Below are 19,372 nucleotides of genomic sequence, written 5' to 3' on the forward strand. Positions count from 1 at the left end.
ATATAAAAGTTGGATATTCAATACATTTTTGACTAGATGATGGAGCATGAGCTGATACATGAATGAAACAAAATTTGTGCTCCCAACAGTGTCATTATTTATACATACTAGCAGTGCAACTACTGTGATCCTGACATTCTAGTGTTTTCCAACTGTAGTTGCAACTTCCTGACATACAGTCACTTGGAGAAGAAAGAGCTTTCATGCTCTTTTGTTACTTCTCCCTGCTTGGTAACTTCACTCAGACACAAACATATCTCAGACTGCCTTTGGGATAAGCTTGTGGACCATCCAGGTAGGGGGAGACTTCCATGATCATTCAGTATATTTGAGAACTCTTGTTCTATTATAATCCATGAAAGATTCTTCCTCATCTTCCACAATTTAGTCTGGTGAATGAGCTGGCTGTTGGGAAGATCTAGTCATCCAGGAGAGTGCCCATGTTTAGAGAAACAGGAGGTTTTTTAGATTTTTTTTAAGGTAAAGTTGCACCTAAAAGGGATGTCTTAGACCCATATATTGGCCATTTTTCCAGATATACTATAGGCAAGAATGCATACATGGAGAGAGGAGAAAATTCCATAATCACCATATGATATATATATATATATATATATATATATATATATATATATGTGTGTATTTTTTTTTATTTTCTTCTCATTGGCTGACATCTGTCCTCATGGAATCCAGATACCAGAGAGTCTGGGATATTGCTCCTTTATTCTGATGCTTGCAAAGGAAGAAGAATGCAATGTTTGCAAACTTTTTTCCTACCTTAGAACATTTCTCAGGCAACTATTCTTTACCTGTCAGTTGCCACACTGCAAAGAACTTCAGGAAGTCAGAACCCAAAATCAAACTGAGAGGTCAACCAAGAACCAGAAATTAGAGGTTCATTGATTGAAAGTGTTTATGTCTATGATGACTGTAACTTCCATTTTGCACAGAAGTGCCCTGATTAATACCCAGATCCGGGCATAATTGATCATAGCACCCTCTTTCATTCTTAAAGTGGCCTGGTTTTCATAACTAGTCACCCAGTTCGTGATGTTTGTAGAAAAATAATCTTAAATTTTAGATTGATTTCTAAATGTTTTAAAAAAGAATTTGATTTTCCTTGTATTCTATCCTATCCATATTTTATTGCATAAAATCAGAAGTTCGAACTCTTAAAAAAAAAAGTGCTTCTCATGGTCAAGGAAAAGATGGATAATCACATATATGGTTCTCTTATGTTGTGTCTAACTCAGAGTAAGTCACCAAATTCATTCCCATTCTCAAAAATTACTTCTCTTAGACTTGCCACAGGTGACAAATATAAGGAGATGTTATGACAAAAGGAAGGCAAAAAGGATTTGTTGAGCACCAAGTCGCAATATTTGGCAGGCATGTTAGCTTCTCGTACATATGAAGTAGTAACATTCTAGTTTCTTTCAGTCAATGAGCTTTCTTTCATGTTTACTTGAAAACATGTGTTCAGGAGAGCTCATTAATTCTTTTCCATTAACATATGCTTGAAACTTCCTAGGTATGAGTTATGATTTCACTTTCTGGCTTTTAGATATCCTGATGCCTTTTGTTCAAAGTCAGCAATATTATCAACTTTGTGATAAATTGATCTTTTAGACATTTTCTCAGCCTCTGAAAAATCATCTGCTTCAAAATAGATCTCCATATGATCTGTGTATTGGACCATAAAACAGTATTCAGGTGTCATTAATAGATATCCTTTATCCACTGGTATACAGGACACAAAATCAATTCAATTTCCATCATTATCACCAGAATTATTTTCACAGAATCAACTCTGAGATCAAGAAGATACCTCAGTGTTCTGCATCCTTGGGAGAATGTATATTGAACATTTGTTAGATGACCAATCTGTTCATTCGATTTAGATTATGGACCATAGGTTTTTCTCAGGATTGATTGTGTGGGTGCCATTCTGGAGGACCCTCCCTTATCTTCCCTCAGGGAAGAGAGATTAAAGAATAGATCAGAACTACCACATCCAGTTTTCTTCATGTCCTCTGCACATTAATTTTCCATTAACTCTTCCCTGAACTTGTAAATATCTATTTAAAAAAAAAAACCAGACTCTAGAAATCCCAGTTAAATTAATCCTTGTTAGGTGCTGATAAATGTTTTTACCATGGATTCTCCATCTGTCCATGACTGCTAAAAGTATGGGCTTAATGTAAACATTAATGTTTCATTTTATACAAACGCACACACAGACACACATCACAATAAAGACATAAAAAGAATATTTCAAGTGATACGTAAGAAAAAGAACATAGAAAATAACTTGTATAATAATTGTAACATAAACTCTTGTTCACATTAATAATATATCATTGAGCATTGTAATTCACATTAGTCACTCATAAAGCCTTGAGAACACAGTATACCGTCACTTTGGTAAACACCAAGGAATATCATAATAAACACACTTCCTACGGGAGGTCATATTACCTCTGCCCACTTTTCCCCTCAATCCAGGAAGTATATGGCAGGGAAATCATGGAGACTTTAACTTTGGCCCAAGGGAGCATATGTCTCTTGCCAAAAAAAAAAAAAGTTGAAAAGTCTCCTTCTGAGATCTATCCATTATCCTTGAAAGAAAATATAAAAGTTTACTCTTTAAATGACTTCATACTTTATAATACTGTAAAATGCAAATAAGAGGAGGGACATGAAATTTCTGGTTTGGACTTACCTAATAGGTACCCATATAAAATAAACTTAGAAATACATAAATAATTTTTAATAACTCCTAAAATAGAAGTAGTTATACTCTTCCTCTTTTCAAAGTTAACCATGGGCTCATTTGTTTTATTGTCCTTTTGAAAGTACCATTTCCTGGCTTCAAAACCTAAGGAAAAGTAGAAAACATCTGTTTTAATTATCAAAAATGACCGGGATGAAATGAAATTACCTGGATAAAATACCAAGTTGGTTATATGATATATGAATTTATTACTCTTTAGTATCTTTTTTTTTTAAGATTTTATTTATTTATTTGACAGAAAGAGAGATCACAAGTAGGCAGAAAGGCAGGCAGAGAGAGAGGAGGAAGCAGGCTCCCTGCAGAGCCGAGAGCCCGATGTGGGGCTCAATCCCAGGACCCTGAGATCATGACCTGAGCCAAAGGCAGTGGCTTCATCCACTGAGCCACCCAGGCACCCCTACTCTTTAGTATCTTGATTCCTTTCCTCACCCTCATTTCTATTACTATGAAAATATGGATACAGACTAACACAAGATTTTCTGCAGAATATAATATTTTGTTCATAAAGTATACCCTGATTACTGTGTCACATAAAGTCATGATACTACTAATTATATAAAAAAGAAAAAAAACTGCTCATTTCCAATTTTTTTGAACCATGTTGAGCTTTATTTGAATACAAAGCTGATATACATTGAGATGTATTACATTATTTCTACAAATATGTAGAATTTATATGTAGAATTTATATGTAATATGTATGTATATGTATAATTTATATGTAAATTTCATATATTTATTGTGACTTTTCAACTTCAAAAAATGTTAGAGATTTAATGCAGTATGCAAAAAAAAAATCAGGAGTTTTAATTTAGGTAGAACACATAAGACTGAAAATAATACATTATTTTTATTTGCATGTAGTTCTTTCAACAATACTAGACAAATTTTAAAAATGATGATTTTAATAATAGTGTAATAATTACTACTAATTATTACAATATTATTAAAATCATCATTTTATAATGTAATAATTATTACATTATTATTCGTAATAATTTAATAATGATTTTATAATAAAAGATGGGTTAACTTGTTCTTAAATCTTTAAAGTCAAGACAAATTAAACCATCTGCAGCTGGTTTTTAATCTTATGTAGAATCGGGATATAGTGAACCTACTCGCTCTGTCTTGGCAGGATCGTCACTTACTACATGTTTTTATATTACCACTTCCTTGAGGATCTAGGACTGCGCCTTGCATTTAGCAGGCCCTTAATAAATTTTGAATGAATTATTACCAGTTTTATGCTCCACTAATAAGGCAAAGACCTCTGGGATCAGACAGTACTTTATACTTTTGCATCAACTGACTTTCCATCTTGCAGAATCGCATTTGTCTTCTGTTTCCCTAGATCAGTGCTTATGAAATTAACCAAGTTAACTAAACACATTCGTTATTTGATCCACATCAAAAAGCCCTTAAAAATACTTTGTAGTGCAAACAATGACACTCCGTGCCCTTTTTGGTCTTCAGTGTCCCTCATGTGACAATGACAACTTTGTGGTTCTGGCAATCGGAGAGTCTTTTTGGTTTGTTTTAGCTTATTATTTTCCTCACAAAGGAAGCTTTTCTGTAAGTTAAAAGACATATTTTAGAGAATAGAAACATATCAGGACCACCAAGTTAAAATTCTCTTCTCACGTCCTTAGATGAAGAGATCCCCAGACTCGCCAATATCCCAGAAATGAGTTTTGTTTCCTTACTGAAGTGGTGCAAGGACTCTAAATTACCATAAATCCAATCTTGCTTGCTGATGATATCAAGTTTCTTTTAAGTACTTTCTGTTGGGTTGTTAAGAGTTACTTAATTTTCTTTTGTGGTATCAATCTAATTATAACCAACAAAAAGTTAAGCAATGTCAATACACTAGATCGTGTGGGTAGAATGTTCAAGTTTTAAGCTGCCCTTTCTTCTGTAGAAAGCATTTCCAGAATTCCTTTTATCTGGCATAGAGCTCTAAACATACGACATCCGATTTTCTCCTACCTATTGAAATTCAGTGTAATCAATAGCCTCACTAAGTCCAGGGGGAGCTCTATGTCTGGGTAATATATGGATGTGCTTGTGGGCTTGTTTTTGCTTCTTCCCACAAACTAGCTGGGAGATGGAGAAACTTCATTAAAAAGACATTTGTCAGGATGCTAGAGGAAAGGATAATCCTCCACAGACTATTTACCTAATTTCCAGCCAATACAGGATTACTCCCACCAGGAATCATTTATTGCTTTACTGGCCTAAGTGATGGGACTGTTAGCATCTCTTTTGGCTAATTGCTTTGCAATCTAGCTACTTTCAGATGTGAGAAAAGCTATCTTAATATTCATACAGAACTTCTGTCTCACTTCATTTCTTCCAGCATTGATCTTACAGTGTCCCATGGGCAAAGCTGATCCTCTGTTCCTTGAAACCCCAAATGTGTCAGAGTCACACAAGTAAGGTATCTGGGAAAAGGCTTGTCCACAGTTTAGTCAGTCCAGCAAAATGTTCACATTTGCTGCTTATTTCATTTGCTTCACTCCTGCCTTTCTCCATGGGGAGCCTCTATCCTAATACCTGCTTTATAGACCTGCAGTCACTGGCCAGCAGATTTTAAATTTATCAATTTATGCTGAAAACAGAAGACAATGTGATTAGATTAATGTATGCATTGCTTGTTGGAAGCTTGACATCCTAACTTCAGCTCTGGCTTGATATGAGAAGAATTCTCATATCTAGAATTCTGAACGAATGGTCTGTTAACAAGATTTAAGTTGTTCACTCACAACAGTTTTGCAAATAAAATGACATCTTGGGAAAGCATTAGCGAGAGGAGTGTTTGGGATGCCGAACAATGTCACAAAAGCAGGACTTGAAAGCCTTAAAGAAGAAGAAAAATAATGGCACCTGGGTGGCTCAGTGAGTTAAGCATCTGCCTTTGGCTCAGGTGATGATCCCTGAGTCCTGGGGTGGAGCCCCCCCCCCCCAATGATCCCTGCATGGAGCCCCACATTGGGCTCTGTACAATCTGCTTGAGATTCTCTCTCCCTCTACCCCTCCCACTTGGGCTCTCTCTCTGTATCTCTCTCTATCTCGCTAAGATAAATGAAAATCTCAAAAAAAAAAAAAAAAGAAGAAGAAGAAAAATAAAACCTATGCATGTGAGCAAACAACCTGTGTTATTGTGGCTGACTGCCTCAGTTAGCTCCCTCTGCCTCATCATACTGGTTGTAACTGCTTGTGGAGAGAACTCTCCAAAGTGAATAAATGGAATATTAGCTGTATTCTTGTATGTGTTTGCATATAAATTCAACCCCCAAATGTGTTCCTGTAATTGTCAGCCTAACAGATATTCTAGAATTCAAAATCTAACAAAATAATTATAGGTCTACAAATGTGCCAATAGAAAAAGGTATTACCTGTGGTGAATCACCGTTAATTAAATTTGGATCATGGTACAATTCTGGTTATTTCCTGGCTCAGTGCTCTTAAAGACTGCTTTTACAACTGTTGCACACCTACTGGAAAGCAGTGTTTCCAGTAATGTGATACTAAAGAAGCCTTCTTCCTTCCCTGCTGTGTTTGTAAGAAATATTCAGAATAGGTATGTGTGTGGTGCCATAACCCTATTCTTTAATCCCTACCTAATATGTCATTCCCAGACACCTATTTGGCACAAACCCATTTATAAGACAAAATGTGCTGTAGAGTAATAATGCTAATTTGCCACAAAGTCATGTCAGATGAATGGACTTCTTGCAGAAAGAAAGGGTTGGGGGGCTCAACCTCTCTAGGGGCCATGACCAGCACCCTTTCTGTTCTGAGATGATCAGGAAAGCTGGGGACACTTTTTGCAAGAAGGTTGGGGAAAAAAAAAAAAAAGAGGGCGGACGACATTTCAGAGAGGAATTGAATTTAGCTTGTTTAAAAGAGTCTCTATTCATGACAGATTTTTGTCACACACAGGAAAATACATTTTCTCACAAAGTGTACTGGAATTAATATTCTGAGCCTTTCTCTGTGGTGGCCAAAACACCTTGTTCAATTGTTTGTGTGTTTTAAAATATTTATTATTTCTGTCTGTTTTCTCTCACAGTGCTTTCACACTCTGTATCCCTAACATTCTTGTGTTTTCCCAACAAACAGGTCGTCATGGAGATGGAGGTTATTGGCCAGTTGATACTAATTTGATTGATAGAAGCACTCTCAATGGTAAGTCTATCAATTAGGTTCTATTGGATTAGTTATATTCATTAAATGGTTAATTCTAGAGTGTCTGAGGCAATTTTTTTTTTCAATTACTGAAAGTGTTCAGAGCCCCGGACCTAGGGTTTTAGTGGGGATAATAGAAATATGAAATTATTAGCAAACCTGTAGCATATTCTGCCAGCAGACAGTGCCAATGAGAGTCAACAAGTGTACAAAACAGAATCAGTTAGAAAAGCTTAGAAAAATCACTTTTGTAAGTGATGAGGGGTTGTTAACAATATAATATCTAGATTTTAAAGTGTTATATGTATTTAAAATGTTTCCAAAAATTTAATATTATTAGAGAAAGGTGATATCTAAGGTAGTTTGAAATAAACCCATCAGTTTCCTAAAATGAAGTCACTGGAACATTTTGCCTGGAGACTTTACTCTCCAGAATCCTCTGCCACCTTATTGGTAACTTTTCTTCACACTGTCAAGATTAAACATTTCTGGTGCCTGGGTGGCTCAGTGGGTTAAAGCCTCTGCCTTCAGCTCAGGTAATGATCCCAGGGTCCTGGGATCAAGCTCCACATTGGGCTCTCTGCCTGCTTCCTCCTCTCTCTGCCTACTTGTGATCTCTGTCTGTCAAATAAATAAATAAAATCTTAAAAAAATTATTTCTGCTCGCTTTAATGGATCATTCACATGCTTTGGGTTTGAGCAGACAGAAGTAATATCTTAACTGCACAGAAGAAGCATATTGGTATTGGAGCTGTCTTCTAGGACATTGTCCTCAGTTTTGCTGAAATGGAAACTGTGAGAGAATGGAATAATACTAGCCAAACTCCCAAGGGACTGATGTATAAATGCTAAATTCCTTTTATGGGTTTTTATAAAATTGTTCCAGTTGCTGTTGTTTGGTTTGGTTTACTATAAATATATTCCATGTATTAAAATACAAATATGAACACTGTGTACCCATCAAGAAGGTTAAGATATAAAATAGTCAACTTACAATTGAGATCTCTGATATATGTCTGACTCATCACATGCTTGCCACCATGTCCTCCATTCCTCATTGAGATAACCATTCCCCTAAATGTTCTATTTTATACATGTTTATCGCCTTATAGAAATGGCATCATACTATATGTATTTGTTGCAACTTGTATTCCTCTTTAATTTCGTTTTTAAGATTTATCCATGTGTTTACAAATACCTCTCCTTCATTTATCTTTACTGCTGTATAGTGTTTTATTTTATGAAAATAACACAATAGACGTATGTAACCATTTTAGCAGGATTTCATGAGATATTTGATTACTGAATAGATAAATATTCATTTGGGTGGTCTCCTATTAAAAAATCCATATGGGAAGCCAAAACTGCAATCTAAAAATCGCTTGCTGGGTGAGAAACTAGAATAAAGGGGTGGGTTACATGATTATTTCCTATTCTGGGCTATGATAACCTAATGCATCTATTTTCCCAAAGAGGACATATGTGTCTGGAGTAGACCAGATGCTCCAGATAAAGACTCAGTGTCCCCCCCTCTGGAGGGTGGTGGACTCAGGAACATATTTTTACCTGTCACCTCTCTTTTATAATTGCTACACATACCCTCTTCTGGTAATAATGCATTTACTTAGCCACACAAGTATAATTTCTTACATTTAAGCTTCTTCAATATATCCCAGTCAGACCTATCTGGGGTTATATCCAGAATGCTCCTTCCAGATTACCACAATCCTCACCACTATTGTCTTGCACACAGATCCTTTTCCCTTAAGCAAGGGAACACTATTCAGCAACACGATTGTCTCCTATAGGTATTTCAGGTTTAGACACCTGGTATAGCTAGTACCTGGCTCTGGTAGTTTCCAGGCTCTCATACACACAAGGGACACTTTAGGTAGCTCACAGCAAGAAGATGAGAGGAGGGATATGTTGGGACTGAAAACAGACCAAGGACGTGCTCCTTAAATAGGTTTAGATAATGGTGGCTCCCTTCCCAAAAGTATGCAGGTTTTATCATCTCATTCTTTTGCCTCAAATTTTACGTCTCAACAATATGCCAAACACACTTCACGCATTCAAGCAGTCCGTTAGGAATGGCTGCTAAGCCCTTACTGCATGCAGGGAGCTCGCTGTGAGCTAAGCCCACCTATTGAAACCTAGACCCCTACAGGAGAGACAAACGAAGAAGGAGAATTACCCAAGAGGACAGGGCAGAGAAATAAACTCCGGAAAGATGAAAGAAAGTGAAACAAATCCCAGGGATGTGAGGGAGGGTAAAGAAGGTCCTTATTGAAATTGTGTGGGAAAACAACATTGTAATGGTTTTGCCCTGAGATAGGGACGTTCTAAGTTTAGAGTCCATGTCAGGAATTAACATCATCTTCTTTCATTTTATCCTGCAGAGCTGATTTTCAGATGCTGTTCTGTAGAGAGTTTCAAACTGGAATTCATCCATAGCTAAGTGCATACCTATCTACACCAGCATAAGATGGTCTTTTTTGAAGAGACAGAGTGCCAGGAAATTAAGAGAGAGTCAGAATGGTTAACTGAGGAGTAACGGTTGTCTCTTCACCATTCCTACTCTCTGCTAAGACATGGTCATATGTGTCAAAGGTGCAGTCAGTGTAAGCCTCAGACAGAGAGCCGTGTGTTCTCTTAAACTGCACGTCCTAAAGAGCTTTCATTTTGCATAAAACTGCCAAATTTAGCAACTCAAAATATAGGAGGCCCACTAAAATTTCAGTCATTTCTAATTGCCTCTAAATGTGAGATAAAGGAAAATGTTGCAAAGAGTTCCCATCTCAGTGTACATATGCATCTCAGGGTACATATGTACGGGCAACTAGAAATACTTGAAATTTAGCTGAGCCTCCTATATTCTTAATTACTAAATCTAGCAGTCCTAATCTTGGATCAAGTTTTGAAGTGTGATATTAACTATTTGAACTTGATGTTCAAACTAAAGTGAGGGTTCTGAAAAGAAACCCGCACCACAATGGACACAAACAGGTAAGTCAACAAGAACTTTACACAGGAATCAGACCTCAAATGAAGAGAATGACAGTGACAGTAATTAAGGGAAATGCATGTCATTGCATTTTTTTTTTCCCATTGAAGCTTCCTCGTGAGAAAGATCATTGTAGTTAAATGGAGTCTGATATATGTTATTTCACCAGAGAAAATCATGGAGATAAAATAGAGGAATGACAGCCAGTGACTTTGAACTAGTTTAGATAGATTATTGTCATCATCCCTTCGTGCTTTTCAGCATCACTTAATGACGTTTTAGGTATTTCCTGTTAAATGAATGGGATGTACAAAGCACCTGAATCATTTCTAGAACCCTTACTGGAATAACGAATGTTACAAGCTACTTGACTAATTAAGGTGAATTGATAACCTCTAAGAGACATTTTCAGTGGAGGGCAAAGTCAATCTGTTTCCCATTCTATTTGGCTAACCCATAAATGATGGTAAATATGTAATTTAACTTTAGCTCGGGTTATTGCAAGCCGATCAGCTAAGGCATCTTAAAAACCCTACCTTCCTAATTAAAGTTCTGCTAACATCTTAAGCCTTAAGAAGGGGATATAATTTCTAAATTAATGTGCAAATGAAACCTTGACTGATAAAACCCTGACCCCACCCAACCTAGTCTGCATCAACAAAAATATTTTAAAATCTGAGTTTTTGAACCTCAAAACCAGGAAAAATTTCATACAGCTCCTCTTAGAGTGACAGAATTAATCAAGTTTTCCTGTCTCTCCCTACACTTCCTGGAATTTATCCTTCAAAGAATTATAATAGAATAATGGCTTATTGTCAGGATACTCAAGCTAGTTGCAAATAAATTTAGACCTCACTAATCACTTACGCTCTTACAGAATACCACTCTTTTAAAAATGCACTCTTGGAATTCGAATAAAGAAAAACAAAGCTATAGTTCATGTTTACTCTTGTAGTTGGAAGCCCTTAATTAAATTGAGGGAACTGAAGAGGCATCCTAAATTACTTGTTGATGGCAGGTAGAATCAAAGCTAATATGTACTGATATGCTCGTATTTTACTTTTATGGTGCGTTCAATTTTATGGTCCACATTCTTAAAGCAGGAAAATCTTCAACTTCTGAAAATATGATTTTGTAGTTTATATTTGTATGAATAAGAAAAACAGTGACAATTACTTCAATCCTGCTTTTCTCATTGGGGAAGATAAATCACCAATTTCTTTTTGCCAATGGCTCTGCCTATAATTTGTTAAATTAGTAATTTTAGCTAAGAGGTCTAGGATTCCTCCAAATATGTTGCTTATATTGATCTCAACCTTTAGATACCAAATTAAGTTTGATAGGAATTGATGCTTTGGTAAAATATTGTTTAAAAGTCGGTATTATTAATTAATTTCTAAATATTCAGAGTCATATTAGGTGCTCTTACAATGACTTACTCTGTGTGCTTAGGAGAAAAAATAATTATCTTCTCCCTACTTTTGAAAAATTTTGTTTTATTATTTTCGGAACTCAGTAACATTTTAACTAATCTAAATAAAGTCTGCACTAAAGCTCTTCCATATTTGCATGAATTGATCATTCTGAGATTGGCAAGCTATTGTAAGCTATTGAGCAGACAACTTAATGTTAAGAGAAAGGTCCAGAAGTAAAACTTTATGTTGTTTCCCTGATAGAAAGTAATTGGAGTCTTCCAGGTTCTCAAGCTCTAGTCTACACGAGGCTCTGCCTACCTACCAAACAACCATTATCGACGGCAAATGATTTTAAGGATCGCAGACTAATCCCAAGCCCCAGGTTCTAGAATGACTTTGCCAGGAATTAAGATTGTAGGAATCAAGTCACTTAAAGTTTTGGGATCTCAACTTTTCATCTGAACATAGAAGGTGTTAAGCTAAATCAGGGTTTCTCAACCTCAGAACTATTGCCGTTTGAGACTGGACAAGTATTTGTTGTGGGGCCTGTCCCAGGCAACGTAGGATTCCTGGCCTTTACACACTAGATGCCAGGAGTATTTCCCCTCTACCATGTTGTAAGAAACAAAAATGTCTCTAAACTTTGCCAAATTTCCCCTTGGGGAGAAAAATCTCCCCAGTTAAAAACCACTGATCTAGATCGTCATCCTCCAAAGGCTGTTTCAAGGTAAACAGGTCCCATGAGAAGCTCTGAGGAAAAAAAAAATGTCCTTTTGTCAAATGAGGATTAGGAACCTGGCTGGGCCACTCATGTCTCTTTTGCCAGTCCCCCCTCTTCTACCTGAACACTAGAGGTATGAGTCTTGAAAAGCATGACGGCTGACTCTACACTTGATTCGGTGACCTCATCTACTCCCCTCTATGTGCCAGCTCTCAAATTTACCTTCCTAACACAGACCTTCTAGCGGTCTCCTTATAATTTAGCATAAGATCTCGACCCCAACATAGTCAAGACTGAGCTCTTGTTCTTCTCCCATGGGTCTTTCTCCCTCTCCCTCACCTCAGACACAGGACTGTGGCTCAAGCCCGAACCTGACGCTTCCTTTCTTAACTCTGCCACCTGCAGTCTGCTTTATTCGTCTATTTTCAGACTGTGTTGTGTGTCCGTCTACTTTGCTTGACTGCCTGGCCAGCAACTCAGCTGAAGCTATATCACTGTCTCTCTCCTGGAGAATGTTAACATCTTCTTGGCTGGCCTCCCCACCTTGTTTCTCTTTCCAGCCTCATTTTGTGCCAGTTCCCTTTGGCTCCCAGTATTCCAGACACGTGATCTGCTCTCAGTTCCCCTGTAAAGGAACAGGCGCTAACTCCTAGGGTACTCCATGATCCTGCCTGAATGTTACTTTTATAATGATGTCTTTCATTATGACCTCCCTCCTCCTCCAAGGACTATTACGGTTTCATATTACATCTTTCTTTTGAACTCAACTGTTTTTTAAAAATGCCAATTATCGTTGTAATTTTATATATATTTACTTCATGATGTGTTTCATCTTTTCCAGAAAGTTGTAAGCTCCATGAGGTCAACAATCATGCCTCTTTTTGAGAGGCATGTGGGGGGTGGGCGCAATCACAGTGTTCTGATTTGGTATTTACTGGTTGTGTTCCTCAGACGAGACAAACCTAGGACCCTCCTGCTCTGCCGCCATCCCACAGTGTTCTACTTCGGAAACTATTCTCAAGCCACACAATATACAAGAAGATAATGATGTGCAAAGTATTATGAAATCATATAAGCATGGCCCTACAAATACTTTCTAATGGTTCCGTAGCCTGGCTATTGCTCCCTCTCTGTTCTTCCAGAAAAACTGCTCAGAAATGGAGCTTTCACAGCTCCCTTCTAACAGTTATGGGTTGATCCCAGGTGAGAAGTAACCTGACATTCTACTCAGGTCACAATGATCCAGACAAGGTACATGTTTTAGGAATGGAAGAGATAGCCCACGTAGTATATATTGATTTTTTTTTTTTCCTTTTCTGGTCTAACCAGTTAGGCAGACTTATGGCTACATCACAACTGTGTGCACCTCTTTTAGTTTCCTTTCGGCCTTCTTGAATACTTGAATTCTGTCCCCCATCCCCCTCAGATTTACTGAGGTATAATAGATAAATAACATTGCCTAAGTTTAAGGTGTACAGTGTGTTAATTTGATAGACTTTTATATGTAAAAACAATCACCACTGTAGCTTTAGCTGACAATCCATCCCATCACATAATTAATTACCATTTATTTGTTGTAATAAGAAAATTTAGTATCTCCACTCTGAGCAACTTGCAAGTATACAGCACAGTATTATTAACTGTAACCACCATGATGTACATCGTAACCCCAGAATTTATTCTTCTGGTAACTGGAAATTTATACCCTTTGATCAATATCTCCTCATTTCCCCCCAAACCCATTCTTATTAGCCCCCATTTTACTCTCTGTTTCTCTGAGTTCAGCTTTTTCAGATTCCAAATACAAGTGATGTCATAGAGTATTTATCTTTCTCTGTCTGATTTATTTCATTAGCATAGTGCCCTTAAGGTCCACCAGTGTTTTGATCATAGCATCATATCCCCAACACCTAACTGGGTCTTCAACATATTTTTCTAGAATAATTGGATATATTCTTTACCATCCCTGCCCTGTCTCTCCTGGCAATTCGCAGTTCACATTAGCATGTTCAAAATTCTGAGATTTTAGAAAAGAAATATGTTTTCCAACTAAATTGACCAAGGAACATCCTCCCCACCCCATAATGCTGATTAATATTTCATTTTAGGGAACATTGGGCTAGATTATCTGTGAAATTTCTTCCAGCTGATTGACTATATAGCACCGTATTTCAGCAGGAGATGCTTTGAAATATTCAATGCCATAGGAATTTCTGTTCGAATTCAAAGACCTGTAAAATTATTGAGATATATGTTGAGCTCAAGTGTTCTAATAACAAAACTGTTATCAGTGAAGACTGCAATTGTAGGAAAGAAGCCCAGTCCCCAGGTGATCATTGGATCTGTTCTCTCCCAAGTACTATAAAAATTAAAGACATTATTATTTCACAAAACCAATTTTCCAATTATTACTAAGACTTTAGGCCCACCGGATTATGAAATAAATATTTGTTTTTACTGAAATTATTTGAAAAAGGATGAAACCTTTTATGGTAATCACACATCATGAAAATAAAAACTAGATGGAATGCCGATGTGACTTTTAAAAATTTATTTCTCTCTTTACCAATTTTAATGAGACACATCTAGGTCTTTGATTACTCAGACAATGGATATCCAAGCTATTTATGATAACACCAAGAAAAGATGTATTAAGACAGCATATTTTTCTTTAATTTGGAAAGATCACATAGAATGAATTTATTGAATGACATCATAATATCTACTGAGGGCCAACTCTGTGCCAGGGCCTGTGGCCATTGTGTTATATCCATCATCTTATGAAATAATCCCCGTGTTCTGGTGGATATTTGCCAATCTCTGAATTACATGCAGCTCCCCCTCTGAAGCCCCAAAAGTGCTAAGTGTTATCTGGCCTCTTCTGGACTCAGACTGTCATTCAGAACTCTTAACAGTAGTGACCTAGTTTTGTGAGCTCTAAATTTTTTCCTAATTTGGATCCGTCTTTGATCCATCCACATACATGGTTGATGGCCATTACTTGCAGATTGCGTATTTGTGAATTTACCTACTGCTAAAATTTATTTTTAGCCACCAAAATCAGTACCTGTAGAGTTTTTATGGTCATCTGTGGACATGTGCAGAGCAGCCAAAAATGTAAGTAGCTCAGTGGTCACAGACTCAGCCGAAATGGAACAAGGGGAACCTCTGCCTTATTGTTTCAGTTCTCACAGCATAAACAGGTGTCCTTTCTACCGTGTATTTAGTGTCAATTGTTCCCATTTTTGTGAGTTGCCTGGTGGGGGGATCAGTGTTTAAAGTGGCCCTTGTATGTAGTGATGAGGGGCTGCTCAGTGTTCCTACGTGCGAAAGGCCGTGTAATGTAGCTGGTGGAGAAAATGTGTGTGTTAATTAAGTGTCACTCAAGGTGAGCTGTCATGTTGCTTACTGTAAGTTCAGTGTTAATGAATGTACATTCTATGTTAAATAAAGTGTCTTTAAACAGAAACACCCATAAAACAAGGTTATGCATTGACTGATGAAAATGTAACCAGAGACTCCCAGGAACCTAACACTGAATTGCCTCCAGAAGCTCTACTTAGTATTTCTTAACTCCGTGTTTACAGCAACTTTGTAGAACCAATTACTACAAATAATGAGGGTCAACTATATCAAAAGAGTCCTTTCCACTTGACTTTCTGAACTATGCCCTTGATATCAAATATTCTGATTATTCAGGCTTTGAATTGAGATTGGGAAATTAATGCAAGACCCTGAACACCAAGTTTTAAACTGATGGGAACTTTTATGAGGAAGTCATAAAGGCCTGGAATCGAAGATTTATAATGGGAGTCCTCATGATCCCTAACTCTCCGAGGCAAATGGCACCAATATAATCTCACTAATGTGCAGCAGAGTCCAGAGTCATTACTTTCTGACTTGAAATGTGGTGTCTTTCTGGGTGGAAAGGGGGAAAAATGAGTAGAAATTTGAAAAATTCTAGTTTACAAGGTTTTAAAAATGTTCGTAAGTTGTACTGCTCTGTAGGACTCAACCTAAGTTGGTCAGAAATGGTGAACTGTTAAATTTAAGTCATGCTAATAAAAATCCATGATATCTCCAACTGTCTTCATTGTAAGCTCTCACATAAAAGGTTAATTTATTCCAATCAATTAATTTATTAAGCACAGAAAGGGCATATTGAGATACTACAGTAAAATGACTTTTTAAACGGTAAGTAAAACTATGCTACAGAAAGTTCTGACCTTTCATTACTTGCCTATTCCTTTGTAGTAAATGTAAAAATTACTTCAAGGAAATCATTTCTTTCGCTTAGAAGCAGAATCTTTTAACAGAAAGTGCTATTTAAATGCTTTTGATGAGTTTCTCCCCAAGATTCAAGTTATATCAGAAGTGCTTAATATTTTTCCAATAATAATGACTCAGCAATAACTTAAATTTAGGTGAATATTTTTTCAAAAAAGCATTGATTCTTAAATAACTGTCAAAAGATAGTGTTTTGATTTTGAAGCAAGAATGGGGTTTTCTATTCATTTGTGAGAAATTAATTTATTTTTCACATTGAGAATTATTTCTAACAATTTTGTAGTTTGGAAGTTTACATCAAAAGTATCCCAAATGGTATGGTAGATTATCAATTTAAGCAACATTTTATTTAATGTTTCCATAGTACAATGAAATTATATTACTCCTTATCAGGTGCTAAGTTGATTATTTTGTATGTATTTTCTGTAATTCTGACAATAGCTGTATAAAATAAGTATTATTATTTCCATTTTATAGGCAAAGGCACAGAGGGTCCAAAGGCCTAAATATTTCACTCAGGAGGAACAGAAAACTAATATAGCCTTTTAAAGAAGCACATTCAAACTCAGGTCTAGGAAAATATCTGAACTCGTTGCTTTCTGCTACTTTTTAAATTAAGTGATAAATAAAATAAGCTAACACTTACTTTATAAAACACTGTGACTTGTAATGAATCACATGATGTGTAGAACATAGTATTTCTAATTGATCACTGAGGGTTTAAAGAAAGCAATTTAAACAGTCATTATCCATTCTCGCTTACATAAGCAAATTATAAAAAATATCTTATTAGTCTGTTATTTTCACCTAAATATTGTCTACCCTAAGGTACTATCGCAGCACAGGAGAACATTTATATCAGGACTTTATGACACTCTTTCAAACCCAATGATTGACATTTAAGTGGGATTCATACATTCTTTTTTTTTTTTTTTTAAGATTTTATTTATTTATTTGACAGACAGAGACCACAGTAGGCAGAGCGGCAGGCAGAGAGAGAGGAGGAAGCAGGCTTCCTGCTAAGCAGAGAGCCCGATTCAGGGCTTGATCCCAGGACTTTGGGATCATGACCTGAGCCAAAGGCAGAGGCTTTAACCCACTGAGCCACCCAGGCACCCCGGATTCATACATGCTTAACAGGTTGAAAATTAAATGTGTTTTATAGATAACTTCTTTAGAAACAAAAGAAGGGAATAAATTGTGCGTGATTGTTGTCAAATAGTTTGTCTTTCACATCAGCTAATAAAAAGTATTTTCTCATAAAGCACAGACTCCTTGATTCTTATCACCCTGGAATATACACAGTACAAAGTAGCCTTTTTCCTCCTCTCCTTACTTTTCTACTTACTATGGAAGGTTAATTCTTCTCTAAAAATAAATAAAAAAAATAAATAGATAGATAGAACCCACATACCATAAATTCACCCTCTGAAAGTGCACCAAATCAGTCGTCTTTAGTATTTCCACAAGGTTGTGCCACAAGCACCACTATCTAATTCCAGAATATTTTCAACACCCCCAAGGGAAAACCTATACCCATTTGCAGCCCTTCCCCATTTACTCCTCCATCCACTAGGAAACACTAATCTACTTTCTGTCGCTATAGATTTGCCTATTCTAGATATTTCCTATTAGGGGAATCACAATATTGAGCTTTTGTGTCTGGCTTCTTTCTGATAGAATAACCTTTTTTAAGACACAAGCGTGTTGTAGTGTATATCACGTGTAGGTTCCTTATTATAGCTGACTAATGCTCCCTTGTATGGAACTACCACATTTTGTCTCTCCATTCTTCAGTCAACGGATATTTGGGTTGTTTCCACTTTTGGCTATTCTAAATCACGCTGCTATGAGTGTTTCTGTGCACGATTTTGTGTGGACATATATTTCATTTATCTTAGGTAGATAACTGATCTTTCCTCTCATTTTTCACTGCTTTTATTCCCAGCTTCAGGAATGCCCAGAACAATAGGAACTTTCATATCCTTAACAGCTTGATAAACACCAAGCTGTCACATCTCCCTAAATCTGATCTCCATTTGCCTGTCTTTCCCCAGAGTCACCCATTGGCCAGATGCACCCCCCACATGGCAGTGTCACTCCTCAGAAGAACAGCAACCTGCTTGTGATCATTGTGATCACCGTTGGCGTCATCACAGTGCTGGTGGTAGTGATCGTGGCCGTCATTTGCACCCGGCGCTCTTCAGCCCAGCAGAGAAAGTAGGTAACAGCTGGTTCCTAAGAGGAGAGAGGTCACCATTTGACCTATCACCTTCTCGAGTTATATTTTTGACAAGTCTCTTCCTGTGTTCTTTCATAATTCGCCACACATTTCCTTATCCTCTGACCTGAGCAAAACATTGCCTTTTGTTGATTCTGGGTCCATAACTTGAGTGAGTGAGGGCCAGACTTGCAGACTTAATAATAGCATCCACGCGGACACCCACTTGGCAGTTCTGCTTGATTTTACTTCTCTGGGCCAGATTCTTCCTTTCAGGTGACGGCAGGTGTTCCTTTAGCAACATTTAGAGAATGGACTTCATCAGGTCGCAATTCATGGCCCTCTGAACAATTATGTATAAAATGTTGGAGATGTGTGTTCCTCTGAAAGTATTTCCCCATTCTGGCAAGGCAGACTGTAGGCATTGAATCGATGTTTGTTGCGGGAATGACTGCCACACTCAATGCAGTTACAATACGGTGGAATGTTTAGTTTGAGATTGTAGTTAGGATAGAAGAGAGATTCTAGAAATTCGGAAGAGTTCGGATTTCTTGGCTGTGCTTGATTCTCAGAAATTAAACTTTTGGAGAGGCTTAAAAATATTTTCATATCATGCAGTTCTAGGTTATAGCACGTGCAGAGGAAGATACATCGAAGTCAAAGTTTAGAATGGAAAGATGTCTTTAATTCAGTGTATCCCCTTCCAGCAACATCCATAACCAGCGTATTAACCTTGTGG

At 37.0% G+C, this 19,372-nt stretch overlaps 1 protein-coding gene across 1 annotated transcript in view; it reads left to right on the top strand.

The window, feature by feature from the left end:
* DCC (DCC netrin 1 receptor) overlaps positions 1–19,372 on the top strand; it is a 1,182,017-nt gene that overhangs the window by 1,086,432 nt on the left and 76,213 nt on the right. The window contains exons 22-23 of the mRNA XM_046024141.1: positions 6,920–6,985; positions 18,470–18,632. Of these exons, the coding sequence (XP_045880097.1) occupies positions 6,920–6,985; positions 18,470–18,632 (229 nt within the window). The remainder of the gene's footprint in view (positions 1–6,919; positions 6,986–18,469; positions 18,633–19,372) is intronic.

The sequence above is a fragment of the Meles meles genome, chromosome 12 (genome assembly GCF_922984935.1).
Source record: "Meles meles chromosome 12, mMelMel3.1 paternal haplotype, whole genome shotgun sequence".
Lineage (NCBI taxonomy): Eukaryota > Metazoa > Chordata > Mammalia > Carnivora > Mustelidae > Meles > Meles meles.